At 37.3% G+C, this 19,338-nt stretch overlaps 2 protein-coding genes and 1 non-coding gene across 4 annotated transcripts in view; 1 reads left to right on the top strand and 2 right to left on the bottom strand.

Moving 5' to 3' along the window:
• The window catches only part of galene (potassium two pore domain channel subfamily K member galene), a 37,013-nt gene that overhangs the window by 5,263 nt on the left and 12,412 nt on the right, over positions 1–19,338 (top strand). The window lies entirely within an intron of this gene.
• On the bottom strand, positions 153–15,465 carry LOC114353706 (collagen alpha-2(I) chain). 2 transcript variants are annotated; one of them, XM_028305782.1, is made up of 6 exons: positions 15,274–15,465; positions 13,070–13,205; positions 2,185–2,349; positions 1,549–1,639; positions 1,334–1,403; positions 153–1,252 (listed from the first exon to the last, which is right to left on the bottom strand). In XM_028305782.1, exons 1-6 carry the CDS (start codon positions 15,281–15,283, stop codon positions 528–530), a joined length of 1,197 nt encoding a protein of 398 aa, XP_028161583.1. In that variant the 5' UTR covers positions 15,284–15,465; the 3' UTR covers positions 153–527. The 2 variants fall into 2 exon arrangements, with proteins under 2 accessions (XP_028161583.1, XP_028161584.1); XM_028305783.1 differs by lacking the exons at positions 13,070–13,205; positions 15,274–15,465 and adding an exon at positions 5,303–5,436.
• TRNAG-GCC (transfer RNA glycine (anticodon GCC)) lies at positions 11,770–11,840 on the bottom strand. Its single transcript has one exon. It is a non-coding gene; the product is annotated as a tRNA-Gly (tRNA).

Genomic DNA, 19,338 nt, shown 5'->3' with positions numbered 1-19,338 from the left:
CGGTGAAGAACCTCGGAGATTACTTTCACCTGACATATTTTTAAATAAACTTTGTAGCTCGATGTTCGTAAAAGTGAAATGAATAGGTACTGAATAAGTAAATTCAGTTCAACTTTCAGAAAAAACGATAAGGAACAATAAGAAACAAAAGGGATGTTTGGTAACTTTATTTAGGTACAAAATTAATGGTTCCTCTTGCTTATAAAAATCCAAAAAAACTATTACTTAGATATCAATGTCTCTTGCATGGTTTAGGTTTGGATGTGGGTGAAGTTTTGCTTTGTTTCTAATTTGTCGCGAACACCCTGCGAACGGTCGGGCGAGTTAGTTGTACAATGTTCACTTACGTCTACATCACACGGTAACTTCCTAGGCGACTACAGCGAGCAACGAGGCGCACACGCTTCTAACTACCATAATATTTACACATACCAGTCTACGGCGACCACTGCGGCGCTCAAACACGCTGCCGCGATGGCGCTGTCAAGTTGAGTTTATTAGTCACTAAGCCGCACACGTCACACACATTATTTACCGTAGTATCTCCTCGGTGGCCCGATCATGCCGGTGGGGCCGCCCGGGCCCACGAGCACGGGCCGCCCGCCGCTGCGCCCGCCGTACGGCCCGATGATGCCCGTCGGGCCGCCAGGGCCCACGAGCACAGGCCGCCGCCCAAAGCCCGCCGGCCCTATGATTCCTGTGGGACCGCCGGGACCGACTAGAATTCCTCTCTGTGCCGTTTCGTCTTGCCTAGCATCGTGTTTACCGGAATTGAAATATTCGTATTCTTGTTTATTCACAATACCCGGCCCGATAACACCGGTGGGCCCACCCGGGCCCACTAACACGCCTCTATTCTGCTGACCGGGCCCGATCACACCGGTGGGACCACCCGGCCCGACCAATACGTCTCTATTCTGCTGATTGGGGCCGATGACACCAGTGGGACCGTCAGGGCCGACGAGCACTCCTCGGTTTTGATCAGGACCGATGATGCCAGTGGGTCCCCCGGGGCCCACGAGTACAGGTCTCTTAGGTCCGATTTGCCCAGTCGGGCCTTCCGGGCCTATGAGGACAGCCTGGTGCGGGCCGCGGTTGTCCTGTAAGATGCCAAGCAGCGCGGCCTCGTGTCCGTGTCCGGGCCCGAACACGCCGTTGAGGACGGTGTCGGGCGGCGGCGGGAAGGGGCCGGCGCGTTCGCCTTGACCGGGCAGCAACATTGGACGCTCGTCTTCGACTTCATTGAAAAATTCTGCAAGGAAATCAGGCTTTTGTCAGTGATCTGTTGTTAAATAGTTAGTCCTTATCTATTTTGTCCATAGAGAGTAGTTACCTGTGTTCTGGGGTGTGCTTTTGTTCGGCCGTTTGTAGCAACATAAGAATTTACCCAAACCACATGCTTTCTGAAAAATTAAATGGATTCGGTAAGTTTATAAATAATAGAATAATCGCTACTGGTTATACCTATAAACTGCACGATTGCATTAATTATGATAGGAAAGGATAGCATAAGAAAATGTCCTGTCCAGTCCTAAGTGGTGTACTTACTGCTGAGTCCACGGACGGGTTGCATTCGGGCGTGGAGACACACTTGCAGTACTGAAGCGAGTCCAGGGTCCCGTCCGAGTAGTGTTGCGGCCTGCAAAAAATTATGTACGGGAACTTTAACACAAACAAATGAATCTGAGTAAAGTGATGAGCGAGTTCTTTAGTGAAGGACATGAATGGGGTGGGTTCAGCATTAAAACGACCTACATGATGGCGTAAGAAGCACTGCAGACTGTGATATCAAATTGAGGTATTCATTCATCCTCTGTGATAGATAAGAGTCATCTCTTTTTAACCTACATTCTTTAATGACAATGTCAGATTGCTTTACAAATACAAATTACTTACTAATTAACTATTTCAGTACCTCAGTGTTTACGTTCAATTTTTAATTAATATTATTAATGTGATCCTACAATGGCTTATAATTGGGGTTAATTTCGCAAATCACGGAAGAAATGATGATTAAATGTTCGCGTGTTCATGCCTACTTATGGCAACCGATTATTATGGAATGAGTCAATGTCAAGTGATTCATCATGGTTCTAAAACCAAACAGTATGATACCACCAGTAAAAATGTATAGGACCTGTCCATGTCCCTTGTCTGATGCTCTATTATATGGGTGCTACTTACGTCTTCTTCAAAGAGTAGATGCCTTGCTCGTCGACCCTGTAGGGCTGGTAGGCCTGGACGCGCACGGGGTAGCGGCCCGCCCCCGGGGGGCGGTTGTAGAACCCCTCGGTGTTGGACGGCTCTTCAAACTGGGGCTCATCGGCTTGCACCTCGCCTCGATTATTTCTGTTCAACATTTCAATATCTTATTATTGTACCCGTGAAGTTCTTTCTTGTGGGTAAGTAGGTAGCTATATTCTATTTCATTTGAAGTTCATCAATTTGCAGGTAATCCGTATCATTGTAACTGGTGTCAATGCGCAAGATTGGTAGGAAGTACAACAGTGAAATGGTTTGCCAACGCCGCGGTTTGGCAACGCAGACGTGGTCAGCTAGTGATAGTATAGATTGTGTTGCATTTTTGCAATACTTTACGGATATTGCGTCTATTGACTTACATTATATTGCCCTTACATTTTTCGTTACAGCCTACTTTCGCATTACCAAATATATCGTAACACAAGTACTATTAATTTTCATGCTCTACTTTGGTGTTCAGTGTAAATAAGAAACTGATGAAAATCATTCATGATTTTAATCGTAGTTGTAAAATAGTTGCATAGTCTCGGATCTGGGGCATTTGAGAAAACTGGCATATTTTAATAAAGTGGTATTATTAAGACTCTTTCAAGGATCAAATTAGAAACTAATTGTAACACTTACGCACGAGCAGGGCATTAATGCGAATGTATTCAAATTGCAGATGATCATAATATTATCATTTAATTTTATGGATACATAAAGTCTGCACGCAAACACTAATCTTTTGTTACGATTTATGTATTAGTGTGTAATGAATGATGAAATCATTTGAATTAATAGCTCAATAAAACAAGAAATCATCAGTTATGTTTCCTGTACACAATGATTATATTCTAGTAAACATTTTCAAGTCTTCTCAGTGGGGATATGATCACCCATCACGTGGAAAGAAACATGATAAGTAGATAATATTCTATATACTCGTATATCTACATACACTAAAAAATCAATGAAGTACGAGTAGTGGTTGCCCTTCGAATTCATGTTTCAAAATTACGATTACACTGAATTTAATAAACATATTTAAGATCACTTTATTCTTGTCTAAGGTGTATAATTAGGTTCCCCTACAAAAGAAATAAAGCAGGATATTCATGATATTGCTAAACCTTTGTACTACTAATTGCGAAAGGAAACTAGGCAATCAGATGAACGGAGCCATTCTTGATGACGTCACCCCATTGAGACGTCGGACGTTGCAAGGGACGCGCACGCACGCGTATTGTATCGGAAAATAATGCGCCTGCGCCGGATATTAGCAAGGACCAAAATACCGCAAAAATCAGCTTACATACTGACGAAGTCTATATAGTATAGATATAGGTATAGAGCTAAACATTATCTCTCCAATGCAAGCCATTAAGAACCAAACGTAAAGATTATTTGGCTTAGAAACTTTATGTAAACATAAAAGTTAAAACACCGTAGAGTTTATGCTGATTCCGATATAGAGACGCCAGTTTAAGGGTCCCATGTGCTTCTCCTGGGACTCTACCGCGATTTATTCTTATTATGTGATAGTCCATCGTCTCGCGCAGTGGTGCATGACGAGATGCAGTCGATACCGCGCGACTCGGAACAATGACGCGCGAATATGTGCCAAGGCGCCGAAACTGAGCTGACTGGAAATATAGTAGTCGTAGGGCTGCCAGCTATTCGTACACATTATGCAAACGGTGATAAGAATCAGGAATTACAAGAAATAAGTTGCTGCATAAGCTCTACTAAGCCAAGCAGACTTTACACTCTGACGACTATTCGTAGAAACACTGTTTCTGTTGTAGATAAACTAAAAATAAAAATAAATGAACATGAAATACAATAAAGATATTGACTATTAACTATTTATTTACCCTAACACTGCAAGACAAGTAAGGAAACCACTACACCAAGTGGCCTTCTTATTATGTCAATGAATAGCTAGTTCAAAATGTTGTTTTTAAAAATTACTGAAAATGTACAACCCTATAACTATTGTATCGGTCGAAACTTAGGTCGAAACTATTCCGGAGCACTTAGATCTCTAATTAGCTGCATCTCTAAACATTGCTTGTTATTTTTGATGAATAAATAATGAATATCTAAGTAAAGATAATGAAGAAGACAATGTGATGTAGCGTAAGTACAAGTTACTTTGCGAGATTCTACTGTTGCTTGTCTGTTACTGCTCAAGCGAATCGTGCTGAGGCTACGGGTTTCCACTGAACCAATGTTGTAAGATGCAATACTGTTGGGGTTTTCCAATGTAATTACGAGCACTTTTGAACAAGAATGTAATTTGGTTTGCGAAGGTTGCATTGTCAATATCAATGTTTTGAAGTATACAAATGTAGCAATACCTTATTTTAATTGATCCAATGTTTAATGCTTGTTATGTTTTTAAACTTTATGTAGTTTCTACAATTTTTACGACTTTAATAATGTAGCTACGAAGTAATTAAAACATTTTACAACTAAGTACGAGTAGGTAAATACCTAGGTACCTATGTTACAGGAAGTATATAATAGAATTACAGACAGATGCTTGTGCATAGAGCATAACTGAGCACAATTCTCTAGTATTTTTTCACGAGTTTGTCACAATTTCTCAAAAAATCAGATCAGAGCCAGACAAACATCTGGGGATGCATCGTAATGAGAGGGTTCAAAATGCATATGTTTTGAGAGGAGTTTTAGACACCCCGGAACTGCAGACTTTTAGTTTGCCGATAGTTTGGTCGGGCTGTTGATCAGTATGAACATTTAGGGAAGTGCGCACATTACACCGATTTGGTATCTTCTTCTTTTCGTGTCGACAAAAAACCTACACAGTGTCAGCCCAAAACTCCGCCACAAGAGTGGCGTTGTCAGCAGCACTCATCAAATCCTCCTGAGTGCAGTTGCTTGGGCCCTCAGGGCACGACATCAGGTGCTTCATCGACTGGGAATTTGGTATCGGCCGATTCCTCATACAAACTGGAAGCCGACCAAACTATCGACTGACTTAAAATTTGCAGTTTTCGGGGAGTATAAATAAAAGGGTTAGTAAGGTACTGACTTGTGTTCGCTGCGCGGCGCGTCGTCGGTGAAGCGCACCTTGGTGTCGATGCGCACGGACGCGGCGCCCTCGGGCCAGCGCCAGCTGTCTGCGCGCGCGCCGCCCAGCGCCGCCGCCGCGCATAGCACCATCAACACTAATATTATAGTATTATAAAAATCATTAATATTGTATCATTAATATTGTATTATAAAAATTGTACTACCTATCATTTCATCAATTAATATTCTGTATCTTTCAATTATTGTTTGCCCATGCGGCGGAACACAGCTGATCTATTACAAACATTTTATGACCTGACTTATGTATTTACCTGTGATTTCACAATAAAAACATTTGAATTTGAAAAAAAAAAATTTTGAAAAAAATTTGAATTTGAAAAAAAAATTGAACACTGCGAGTGAAACATTCATGTAATAAAATATTCAGAAATATTATTATTTGGTAGCCTTTCAAGTCCCGCGAATCGATATCAAAATATAGCGACAAAATCAATTGTAAAGCGGTCATATGCAATCGCTTCTCGTCTATCTTTTTATAAGTTCTTCAAAATATCATTTGGGTTGTCTGATGCTTGAAAGAAACTGCTGTCTAATGATAAGATGATCTTCGTGCAATTTGTTACGTTCTTTCTGATTATTATCAGTTCTCTTCTTAAGATAAAGTCTGTCTAGGCACTCTACGATATATATTAATCTATTCAAAGTCAAAATTTCTTTTTTTGTTTAGACTAATAAATAGTTCTTACAAATCGTCATTTTGCTCTTAAGGAGCCTCTACATGTCTCATAATCTTTTTACCCTAACAGCGCTTCGAGACCAACATTTGGCAAGTGCTGAGAAGAAGCGCCGCAACAAACTCAGTCACCACTGCGACTCTACCTTATTATAGCGACTCTACCTTATTATAGCGACTCTACCTTATCTCTTAATCTCTTACCTACCTTAATCTATCTTTACAGAATTGGCATATTTTTTAAATCTTCCTTTCCATTCTACATAAATAATGAACACATTTTAGTCTCTACCAACTTAATCTACTCATAGAACTGTTTTGAACATCGGAAATACGAGTATCTTGATATTAAACATCATATTATGTTTAAAGTATATGGAAGCATAAATTAGCCTTGCTTTATACTAAACCACACCTACTGCTAGCGCTATGTTTACATGACTCAACACTTAATAACCAGGTAGCTCTGAAACCTATGAATCTTTCAAGAGATTATGGGCGTATAGATCTTATGTAAGAGAATATGACCTCAGAATGATTTGAATCACTAGAAGTAGCTACTACACGACTACCGACCACATCATCCTTTTAATGATCCCATAAACGTTCTATATGCCGAGAGTAGGTAGGCATATTATTATAATTCTACTACCAATGCATCTTGTTTAAGATGATACTCACTTGTACTCACTGTAAAAAGTAAGTCACATCACTAGACAATTTAATTATATTTGGAGAGATTACTTTGTAAAAAATGGCGCAGAGTGAAGAAACGAAGTTACAGCATATTAAAGAAGTAGAATGTCCATTCCTACTCCTTGTATTTTCATTAAACACGGAAAAATCTAGTGCTAGTACCTGTCTTATGTCATCAAGCCATTGTTTTGCGTTGTCTATACAATAGTTAAAGTGGTAAGCAATTTAATAATATAGAAATCTTTTACGCTTGCGATTCACGTGCGCGTATTTTCAAAACACGCGGCGGGTCATTACGCAGGGCTGTTTGTAAATACGGACGTATTATATCGGCGCGTGGATTAGTTAGGTAAACCTCTGCAAAATAAGGGCTTAATGATCTTTTTCTTATTTTTTACCAAAATTAAGATAATTTTTTGTTTGTTTGTAACTTTTATGTGTAAGTAGTGATTGAAAGTCGAATGAGTACTAAATATCCTTGGAAATTTTACACTGCGCCTCTAGTCCCAAACTAAGCAAAGCTTGTACTATGGGTACTTAGACAAGGGATATAAACATACTTAAATACTTTTTTTTTGAAAATAGATAACACACATCAAAACTTTAACAACTTATCAAAACGTGTTAATTGCAAAACGAAACTGGTACATACGACTATGATAATGTTTAGTATTCCTAAAGTTTAACTTTAGACTAGCCACCGGTTCTGTAGGTATACGCAGACTCTAAAATTGCACCGCACACATATTTGCGTTCGAGGAAGAATATACTTTAAAGAATCAGCAGCAAAACAGCAATGTGTACGCGTTTAAGGAACAGCGTCGCAAGTCCGGCGCCCGCGGCCGTGGGCGGGCGGCGAGGGTTGCGAAATCCACAAGGACTTCTGAGGCAACGAGTCCTTTTGTGGGGACGGCGAACATATTACAATGTTAATATCGCTTATTAGGCTTTTGACGACATGTGACATGGACTATTTGACATCTATTGTTTTGATCATAGCTATTTCCATGAATAATTAAAAAAAAAACGATGGGCCCAAATTAATTTCAGTTAAACTACATTATTATTGATAATGTATAAAAGGAAAACATTTATTTTTGTTTTATAGTTGAAATTATTCAATTTAATTTATTATAACCAATTTTATTTCAGAAAAGTTGGTAATTTCAGATATTAAAAATTAAATATTTTATTAAAAACATTAATAAATTTGTTATTATTAATAGTACGTTTGGAGTTTACCTTTTTCGTAAAAGAACTAGAATTAATTAAAAAAAGCAAAACACAAAATAACAAAAAAAAACTCACCAAAATTCATTCTGGTTCACTAGAAGTTATTAAACAAAATTCACAACGCAATTAATTTGTTAAAATTAATAGCATGATTGGGAGCGACCGTTCCTCGCGCCCTCTGTTATGTAACTGAGCTTTGCGGCGTTTCAGCTGCGTGCGCGCCGCTGATGAAACGACGCTGCTGTAATGCCCGCCGCTCACTAGCCTCTAAGTGTAGCTGGACAATAAAGACATTTAAACCTTCATCTATCGTCAAACATGAAGTGACGGACGGAAACCAGAGAACTAGCAAATCACTACGTAACAAATTACAACGCATTCAAGATGCTGGATCGATTTGACTTAACAGATTCCATGTTTATTGTCCACAAATTTCAATTTATTAATTGGTTTTAGAAAAGAACCGTAACTTTGACAATAATTAAGATTATTTAAATTATTGAAACTGAGTAAAATTATTAAAGTATTTAATGTTTTTCAATAAATTAACTCAATTATCAAGGTGACTGTAAGATAATACAATACAACACAAAGACCACGGTCGGCTGGAGGAGATCTTGTTGTAAAATAAATGTAGTCTGTATTTCTTAGTGTTGTACTGTTTGTGTAAATGTATATGTATACTCCCAAGCCGCCTTCGGCTACTTTAACTACGACAGAATTCCTTCAGTCCGTAATAAATGTAAAGAAATTATAAAATAAAAATATAAGTTAGATTTATTATAATAATTTACTTCTGACGGCGAGTGCGCTTACGTACCCACCTACGTTGTTAACTTAATTCATGTTCATAAAATTGTTATTTTTATCCTTTATGGCAATAAAACGTGACCTTACTTTAAATAATAAATCGATGCATGCTGCAGATGCAATATGCATACGTAGAGTAATTCGTTTCGTCTCAAAATTCTACAGACCGAGGCCATCCCTTAAACGATGTGACGTCATAAGACAGAAGCTGGCACCCTTGACACATACTTCGTCGAAGGTTGATCTTCCAAAAGCTTTTTAAAGGTACCGGTGATTTTTCGCAAAAATTTTGTAATAATTAGGTACCTAGGTATTATATTTTATTAAATACTTATAGGGAAGTCTTTCTTATGTACCTAATTATGTAAGTCACTAGAAAAAAGGCTTTTCGGAAACTACTTAACACACTAGCACGTATTTCAAATAAGCAGTTTACCTAAAAGATTAGCGAAAGTTTTTTGAAATTCCATTAATGACTCTATATTGATATGATGTAGTATAGCTAAATGTAGATACTGATAAACTGAAGGACTTTTAGTATTATATCTATCAAGAAAGCTCTACGTTTGTAGACCCCTACATTCTGAACGATACGCAGCGCGGCCGCAAGTTGAAGGCCGCGCGGTGGGAACAGCGCGCCCTTGACCCACGCACTCACTAAACATTGTGCGCCGATAGCCTTTCACGAGCCATGGGTTTATCAGATTTATTAAATTAATTGTATACTGAGATTCCGAAATGAGTCGGTTTAAGAAATGATACTGCTACTTAAGGGTGCTGCGACGTTGTAAAGTGGAAATCTACGACGAGCAAGCGACACGACGTTGACTTTTTTACTCTCGCTATTCTTAATTGAATGAAATGGATGTATCCAGTATCTTCTGTGACCTTGTTTCTTCTTTATTCGTCTTTTTAATACAGTCAAAAAATCAAAATCAAAATGAAATCGTGGCTTTTATTCCCACGATACAACGTCGTATCGTGTTTATGTGTACTAACTAGCCCTGAAGTTCATTATTTAGCTCCGTCGCGTTGTGGTGAACTATCTGCAATCTCGTAGTATACTAACAATGAGCCGTGTAGCTTAAATGAGGCATCAGCTTCAGCACTCTAGACAACATTGTTTTTCATTTTTGTAAAATATAACCTATTACATCTGCATAGGATGCCAACCGTCTGTCCATCGTCTCCCGTGGCGACCGTGCGCGGGAAAGCACGGAGGTCGTCCATTGTCTCTACAATCACCGGCCGAAGGCTACTCCCATTTGGCGATATGATATACAATCTAATTATGAGATAATACCCTATATTTGGTGTTTTTACATAATAATAGATGACCTCTATGTTTATCTATCTAGAGTGTAATGGTTTGAATAAATACACGTAATTAGTGGGCAACAATACTTCTTGGTAATTTCTTCATTAAATTGGTATTAGCCATAGTGGAGATTTTATTCTAATACTCGTATTTTTTGCACCTGTTATAAGTGCTTTCATATTTTATTGTACTGTGATAGACTGGCAGCTAAGCAGTTAAATGTAATGGTTTCGGTTTTCTTAGACTTGCATGAAATACTGAAAATATTTTATAAAGACTTTGTTATTGAGAAATGTGTTGATATCGTACGTCTACCTGGTAAATAGTGGTTCTTAGTCGCAAATCATATTAGTACACGTATCAAAATATAATGTGGGTCGTTCGAGCGGCTAATGAAGCAGTAATTGGGCCGTTTTGTTGTTTGTTTCGGCGCGGGCGCAAGAAGGCGACCTCGGCTGCATCCGTTTCATATAACGTAACGGAAATCACTTCGATTTTTAGGGAAAAAAAATCGTGGACTTCTAAATAAAGGCAGATCAAGTCCAGATAATATCTCGTATCGAAACAAAAAATGCATACGTACTTATGACATTCACCAAAATGTTTATTTAAGTGTTTTTTCGATGGAAAACCACACAAAAGGAGTTTGCTAGATACTTAGAACATTCAACGAAACTTTAATCCTACATTCATCAAATAACAATCTGATAGGTTAGTTTGTAAATATGGTAAATACCTTTCAGTTTGAATAATAGTTTATTTTACCTATCCTTGTTATTGATCGTGGGAGAGCGATATACTTACCTGGACTTTTTATATTAAATCAAGATCATCTTGAGCGAAACCGCGGGTAAAAGATAGTAGCTTTATTGTTTTTCCTACTATTTCATTTTTATTTTATTTTTATTTTTCTTTATTAAGCAAGCAAACAGCATGAGTTGATACATGTGAACTTAAAAAATAAAAATAGTACAGTAGCCTAATCAGTTTCCACAGATAAACTTTACAAGTTATTAAAAGTTATGCTATCTATTAATTATTATGCCTGACCATCTTGTAAGTACCTACAAAATTTTAAAAATTTGTTATTTTATTTTCTACACATTTGAATTACTGCGAGTAGTATAATCGATGATAGTTTTATAGTTCTAGCAGATTTATATTCATACGAAAGCACTTACCTAAAATAATCTGAATTGACTGTTCTCCAGAACTTTAGAGCCGTTTTATTTTAAGTTTGTTAACTCATAAGTTATGTTATGTTTCAATGAATAAATCATTTTCTTTCTTTCTTACTTTTTATTAAAATAAAATATGCAAATTATATATTCTCAAGAACAATAAGTTTAACCATTCGCTAGTGAACCCTAATTTTTTATATTGCCTAATCATGTTAATACATAAGTTATAACGACAAAAAATAGTAGGTTAGTCAATGATTCATGGTATTTAGTCTGACCTTTATTCACCCAAATGAAATAGTAATAATTTGCTTTAAATAAAGAATAAAGGACAATAAAACTGCTGTTTTTGTAGGACCCGATATACGATTCAATAAATTGTAGGATAAGTGGATGCCTATGGTGTTTGACCAGTGAAATGGAAATTAGGTATATCCATCATTATGAAAATTAAATTATTTCTTGTGTAATTAAAAAAAAAACTAAAAGAAGTATGCATCGGCCGGGAATCGAACCCGGGCCGCCCGCGTGGCAGGCGAGCATTCTACCACTGAACCACCGATGCTTATAACTCGGAGATGAAATTAACATTTACATCCGTAGTGTGACGGCATTGCGGCACTCCGCCTCGGGCTCTTTGTCGACCCGCCTCTTGCTCAGGCGTTCACATTATGCAACCCACAAAGACAAGGTCGTCGTTATTTTGGTTAAAATGGACTACTAGTTGTGTCGCACGTAGGTTATCGCGATGTAAGATAAAAAATAGGTTGTTTTTATAGTTCTAACGTTTCACAAAAGTTGATATCAAATACCTACCTAATAGGAAGAAAGACATAACGATTTATAAGTGACGACAATATTTTGGAAACTATTCAATAGCTATTAAGAAAATCTTTTTCTATAAATCATTTATCCGTTTGATTATGTGGCTAGGTAGGTAATGCATTGCAGGTTTCGCTTAGCAAAGTAATGAATCACAGTTATATGTTCAATAAATTAAAGGAAGCGTACCAATTAAGTACTCATAACACTTTTTAGGTGCATCAAATAGGTAATATTCCCAATTAAATTCTCACACAGTCATGTGATTAATATCTATCTGTGTTACGTTACAGTACAAGAAGACGTAGTTTGGTGAACGCCTTCCTATGCATTCAATCATAGTTTTGCTACACTAGGCATGGTTTCACCCACAGAACATAGAAAGAAGTTAGGCCTCAGCCTCGAACTTAGCGGGCAGCGGGGCGGCGGCGGCGGCGGCGCGGGAGCGGGGCGGGTAACGCAGACCCGTTCTCGAAACCAGCGGGCAGCTCGCGCGGCGCTTTAGCGGCGAAGTGTTGTGTTCGGGGTTGTGTTGTCGAGATATTTGTTTTTATTCGCAAACGAAATGTCTGAACAACGGCGACAATTTTATTTCGATTCAAATTTATTCCTAACGCTCGATTTANCTTTTAGTCTGCCGATAGTTTGTTCGGGCTGTTGATCAGTATGAACATTTAGGGAAGTGCGCACATTATACCGATTTGGTATCTTCTTCTTCTTTTCGTGTCGACAATAAACCTACACAGTGTCAGCCCAAAACTCCGCCACAAGAGTGGCGTTGTCAGCAGCACTCATCAAATCCTCCTGAGTGCAGTTGCTTGGGCACTCAGGGCACGACATCAGGTGCTTCATCGACTGGGAATTTGGTATCGGCCGATTCCTCATACAAACTGGAAGCCGACCAAACTATCGACTGACTTAAAATTTGCAGTTTTCGGGGAGTCTAAATAAAGGGGTTAGTTAGGTACTGACTTGTGTTCGCTGCGCGGCGCGTCGTCGGTGAAGCGCACCTTGGTGTCGATGCGCACGGACGCGGCGCCCTCGGGCCAGCGCCAGCTGTCTGCGCGCGCGCCGCCCAGCGCCGCCGCCGTGCATAACACCATCAGCACTGCGAGGGAAACATTCTTGTGATAAAATGTTCAGAAATATTATTATTTGGTAGCCTTTCAAGTCCCGCGAATCGATATCAAAATATAGCGACAAAATCAATTGTAAAGCGGTCATATGCGATCGCTTCTCGTCTATCTTTTTATAAGTTCTTCAAAATATCATAGTTGGGTTGTCTGATGCTTGAAAGAAACTTTATCTTTTATCCACAACGAGGAAGCTCTTGGCCTGTATCTCACCTAATGCTGTCTAATGATAAGACGATCTAAGTGCAATTTGTTATGTTCCTTCTGATTATTATCAGTTCTCTTCTTAAGGTATAATCTACGCATTCTACAATATTTATTATTCTATTATAGCGACTCTACATTATCTCTTATTGTAGTCACAAATCTATCATTACAGAATTGGCATATATTTAAAATCTTCCTTTCCATTATACATAAATAACGAACACATTTTAGTCTCTACCAAGTTAAATCTACTCGTAGAACTGTTTTGAAAATCGGAAATACGAGTATCTTGATATTAAACATCACATTATGTTGGAAGCATAAATTAGCCTTGCTTTATACTAAACCACACCTCCTGCTAGAGCTATGTTTACATGACTCAACACTTAATAACCAGGTAGCTCTGAAACCCATGAATCTTTCAAGAGATTATAGACGTAAAGAACTTATGCAAGAGAATTGACCTCAGAATGATTTGAATCACTAGAAGTAGCTTCTATACGACTACCGACCACATCACCCTTTTAATGATCCCATAAACGTTCTATATGCCGAGAGTAGGTGGGCATATTATTATAATTTTACTATCAATGCATCTTGTATACCTAGGACGATTTTAACTCGTCTTGTACTCACTTTAAAAAGTAAGTCACATCACTAGACAATTTAATTATTGGAAAAGATTACTTTTGTGAAAAATGGCGCAGAGTGAAGAAACGAGATTTCAGCATAATAAAGAAGTTAGAATGTCCATTCCTACTTCTTGTATTTTCATTAAACACGGAAAAATCTAGTGCTAGTACCTGTCTTATGTCATCAAGCCATTGTTTTGCGTTGTCTATACAATAGTTAAAGTGGTAAGCAATTTAATAATATAGAAATCTTTTACGCTCGCGATTCACGTGCGCGTATTTTCAAAACACGCGGCGGGTCATTACGCAGGGCTGTTTGTAAATACGGACGTATTATATCGGCGCGTGGATTAGTTAGGTAAACCTCTGCAAAATAAGGGTTTAATGATCTTTTTCTTATTTTTTTACCAAAATTAAGATAATTTTTTGTTTGTTTGTTACTTTTATGTGTAAGTAGTGATTAAAAGTTGAATGAGTACCTACAGAAGAAATATCAAAACTCTAACAACTTATCAAAACGTGTTAATTGCAAAACGAAACTGGTACATACGACTATGATAATGTTTACTAATCCTAAAGTTTAACTTTAGACTAGGCACCGGTTCTGTAGGCATAAGCATACTCTAAAATTGCACCGCACACATATTCGCGTTCGAGGAAGGAAATGTTTTAAAGCATCAGCAGTAAAACAGCAATGTACGCGTATAAGGAACATTGTCGCGAGTCCGGCGCCCGCAGCCGTGGGCGGGCGGCAAGGGTTGCGAAATCCGCAAGGACTTCTGAGGCAACGAGTCCTTTTGCGGGGACGGCGAACATATTACAATGTTAATATCGCTTATAAGGCTTTTGACGACATGTGACATGGACTATTTGACTTCTATTGTTTTGATCATAGCTATTTCCATGAATAATTAAAAAAACAATAGGCTCAAATAAATTTCAGTTGAACTACATTATTATTGATAAATGTATAAAAGAAAAACATTTATTTTTGTTTTCTAGTTGAAATTATTCAATTTAATTTATTATAACCAATTTTTTTTCAGAAAAGTTGGTAATTTCAGATATTAAAAGTTAAATAGTTTATTAAAAGCATTAATAAATTTGTTAATATTAATAGTACGTTTGGAGTTTACCTTTTTCATAAAAGAAGTAGAATTAATTAAAAAAAGCAAAACACAAAATAACAAAAAAAAAAACTCACCAAAATTCATTCTGGTTCACTAGAAGTTATTAAACAGAAATTCACAACGCAATTAATTTGTTAAAATTAATAGCATGATTGGGAGCGAACGTTCCTCGCGCCCACTGTTATGTAACTGAGCTTTGCGGCGTTTCAGCTGCGTGCGCGCCGCTGATGAAACGACGCTGCTGTAATGCCCGCCGCTCACTTGCCTCTAAGTCTAGCTGGACAATAAAGACATTTAAACCTTCATCTATCGTCAAACATGAAGTGACGGACCGAAACCAGAGAACTAGCAAATCACTACGTAACAATTACAAACACATTCAAGATGCTGGATCGATTTGACTCATGAGATTCCATGTTTATTGTCAACTTTAAATTTATTAATAACATATCACTTCAATCTTTTATGGTTACATATTTAATTGCATAACGATGGTTTTAGAAAAGGACCGTAACTTTGACAGTAAATTAAGATCTCTATTATTTAATAGTTTGTCATAAAAAAAAAACTATTTATTTTCATCTACGAGTCTTATTAAAAGTGAATAAAATTATTAAATTATTTTTATGCTTTTTAATAAATTCAAGGTGGCTGCAAGATAATACAATACAACACAAAGACCACGGTCGGCTGGAAGAGATCTTGTTGCAAAGTAATGTAGTCTGTATTTCTTAATGTTACTGTTTGTGTAAATGTAAATAAATTATGAAATAAAAATAAAACTTAGATTTATTATAATAATTTACTTCTGACGGCGATTGCGCTTACGTACCTACCTACGTTGTTAACTTAATTCATGTTCATAAAATTGTTATTTTTATCCTTTATGCCAATAAAACGTGGCCTACTTTAAATAATAAATCGATGCATGCTGCATAATATGCAATAAAATATGCATACGTAGAGTAATTAATTTCGTCTCAAAATTCTACAGACCGAGGCCATCCCTTAACCGATGTGACGTCATAAGACAGAAGCTGACACCCTTGACACATACTTCGTCGAAGGTTGATCTTCCAAAAGCTTTTTAAAGGTACCGGTGATTTTTCGCAAAACTTTTGTAATAATTAGGTACCTAGGTATCTATACAGGGTGTTAGGTAAATGGGTATATGAGCCGACACTAGCCCATGTTAACATGGGCATATAAATGGTATGGTGAAGTCAGAATTTTGATATTATCATTTTATATTTTTTAATTTTCAAACAAAATAAATTTTATAATATCCGATTTGTATGAAAATAAAAATAATTAAAATGAAGATATCAATTTTCTGACTTCACCATACCATTTATATGCCCATGTTAACATGGGCTAGTGTCGGCTCATATACCCATTTACCTAACACCCTGTATAGATACCTAGGTACCTAATTATTACAAAAGTTTTGCGAAAAATCACCGGTACCTTTAAAAAGCTTTTGGAAGATCAACCTTCGACGAAGTATGTGTCAAGGGTGTCAGCTTCTGTCTTATGACGTCACATCGGTTAAGGGATGGCCTCGGTCTGTAGAATTTTGAGACGAAATTAATTACTCTACGTATGCATATTTTATTGCATATTATGCAGCATGCATCGATTTATTATTTAAAGTAGGCCACGTTTTATTGGCATAAAGGATAAAAATAACAATTTTATGAACATGAATTAAGTTAACAACGTAGGTAGGTACGTAAGCGCAATCGCCGTCAGAAGTAAATTATTATAATAAATCTAAGTTTTATTTTTATTTCATAATTTATTTACATTTACACAAACAGTAACATTAAGAAATACAGACTACATTACTTTGCAACAAGATCTCTTCCAGCCGACCGTGGTCTTTGTGTTGTATTGTATTATCTTGCAGCCACCTTGAATTTATTAAAAAGCATAAAAATAATTTAATAATTTTATTCACTTTTAATAAGACTCGTAGATGAAAATAAATAGTTTTTTTTTTATGACAAACTATTAAATAATAGAGATCTTAATTTACTGTCAAAGTTACGGTCCTTTTCTAAAACCATCGTTATGCAATTAAATATGTAACCATAAAAGATTGAAGTGATATGTTATTAATAAATTTAAAGTTGACAATAAACATGGAATCTCATGAGTCAAATCGATCCAGCATCTTGAATGTGTTTGTAATTGTTACGTAGTGATTTGCTAGTTCTCTGGTTTCGGTCCGTCACTTCATGTTTGACGATAGATGAAGGTTTAAATGTCTTTATTGTCCAGCTAGACTTAGAGGCAAGTGAGCGGCGGGCATTACAGCAGCGTCGTTTCATCAGCGGCGCGCACGCAGCTGAAACGCCGCAAAGCTCAGTTACATAACAGTGGGCGCGAGGAACGTTCGCTCCCAATCATGCTATTAATTTTAACAAATTAATTGCGTTGTGAATTTCTGTTTAATAACTTCTAGTGAACCAGAATGAATTTTGGTGAGTTTTTTTTTTTGTTATTTTGTGTTTTGCTTTTTTTAATTAATTCTACTTCTTTTATGAAAAAGGTAAACTCCAAACGTACTATTAATATTAACAAATTTATTAATGCTTTTAATAAACTATTTAACTTTTAATATCTGAAATTACCAACTTTTCTGAAAAAAAATTGGTTATAATAAATTAAATTGAATAATTTCAACTAGAAAACAAAAATAAATGTTTTTCTTTTATACATTTATCAATAATAATGTAGTTCAACTGAAATTTATTTGAGCCTATTGTTTTTTTAATTATTCATGGAAATAGCTATGATCAAAACAATAGAAGTCAAATAGTCCATGTCACATGTCGTCAAAAGCCTTATAAGCGATATTAACATTGTAATATGTTCGNATTCAGAGTGATGTTCCTCGTAATACGGCGCCATTCCTCGCGGACTGCAGCTTTCCGGGTACTTTCGCTAACCGAGCACTTAGTTGCGGCCTTGATCTGGTCCGTCCATCTCATTGGTGATCTACCACGTGGTCTGGTGCCCTCAACTTTTCCCTGTACTACGAGACGCTCTATGGAGTCATTACTGCGCCGAGATACATGGCCGAAGAAGGTTAAAATGCGTGACTGAACCGTGGTTGATAGGCGCTGTCTGATGCCGAGTTCTTTTAATATGGAGTCATTGGTACGAAACTCGGTCCACGATATTCCCAGCATCCGTCTCCAGCACCACATCTCCAATGCGTCAATCTTCTTCCTTTCGGTTTCACGAAGAGTCCATGTTTCCGACGCATAGAGGAAAATGGGGAATATTAGGCAATAAACGAGCCTGGTTTTCGTGGCCTTGGTGATGTTTCTGTTGCCCCAAATCTTCCTCATTTTGTCCATAGCAGACCTAGTGACTGCGTTGCGTCGCTTGATTTCGTCTATGCACCCGCCTTCATTGGATATCAATGCCCCAAGATAAATGTATGATTTAACAACCTCGCAATTCCCTATGTGTGTAATCCCTGGTAAGTTGTTATTGGCGCGGTCGACAATCATCATTTTGGTTTTTGTGCGATTTATTTTCAATCCAAATTCTCGGCTTGTACTTTAGTATTATACCTATCAAGAAAGCTCTACGTTTGTAGACCCATACATTCTGAACGATACGTAGCGTGGCCGCAAGTTGAAGGTCGCGCGGTGGGAACAGCGCGCCCTTGACCCACGCAATCACCAAACATTGTGCGCCGATAGCCTTTCACGAGCCATGGGTTTATCAGATTTTTTTATTCATTATATACTGAGATTCCGAAATGAGTCGGTTTAAGAAGTAATACTGCTACTTAAGGGCTCGTACACATTAACAAGATACGACGTCTCATCGTGCTGCGACTAGGGATTGCAAATATTCGATAGATTTCTATTTCGAATATTCGAATATTTTTTCAGTGATATTCGAATATTATTCGAATATTCGAATACTTTCAAAAAAAATAAAAAGTACTTAAATTATCAATGTTTTATTGCTGGTTTAATTGCTTTAGGAACTATGTTTTAACTATTTAACAATATAGTTTTTAAAACAGTTATAAAATTCTCATCATCATCATAATTTCAGCCATAGAACGTCCACTGCTGAACATAGGCCTCTCCCAATGACTTCCACAATGACTG

Source organism: Ostrinia furnacalis, unplaced genomic scaffold, assembly GCF_004193835.3.
Source record: "Ostrinia furnacalis isolate ACB-3 unplaced genomic scaffold, ASM419383v2 OfSCF1785, whole genome shotgun sequence".
Taxonomy (NCBI): Eukaryota; Metazoa; Arthropoda; class Insecta; order Lepidoptera; family Crambidae; genus Ostrinia; species Ostrinia furnacalis.
The sequence above is the reverse complement of the archived record's forward strand: the minus strand, read 5'-3'. Positions and strand labels throughout refer to the sequence as shown.

What these genes read in the sequence shown, in the direction of transcription:
- LOC114353706 (XM_028305782.1), bottom strand. An exon ending in GCGCCGCGCAGCGAACACAA is followed by an intron (nt 2,350 to 13,069) that starts GTCAGTACCTAA and finishes AATGTTGAACAG; the next exon opens with AAATAATCGAGGCGAGGTGC. An exon ending in ACCCGTCCGTGGACTCAGCA is followed by an intron (nt 1,404 to 1,548) that starts GTAAGTACACCA and finishes TTAATTTTTCAG; the next exon opens with AAAGCATGTGGTTTGGGTAA.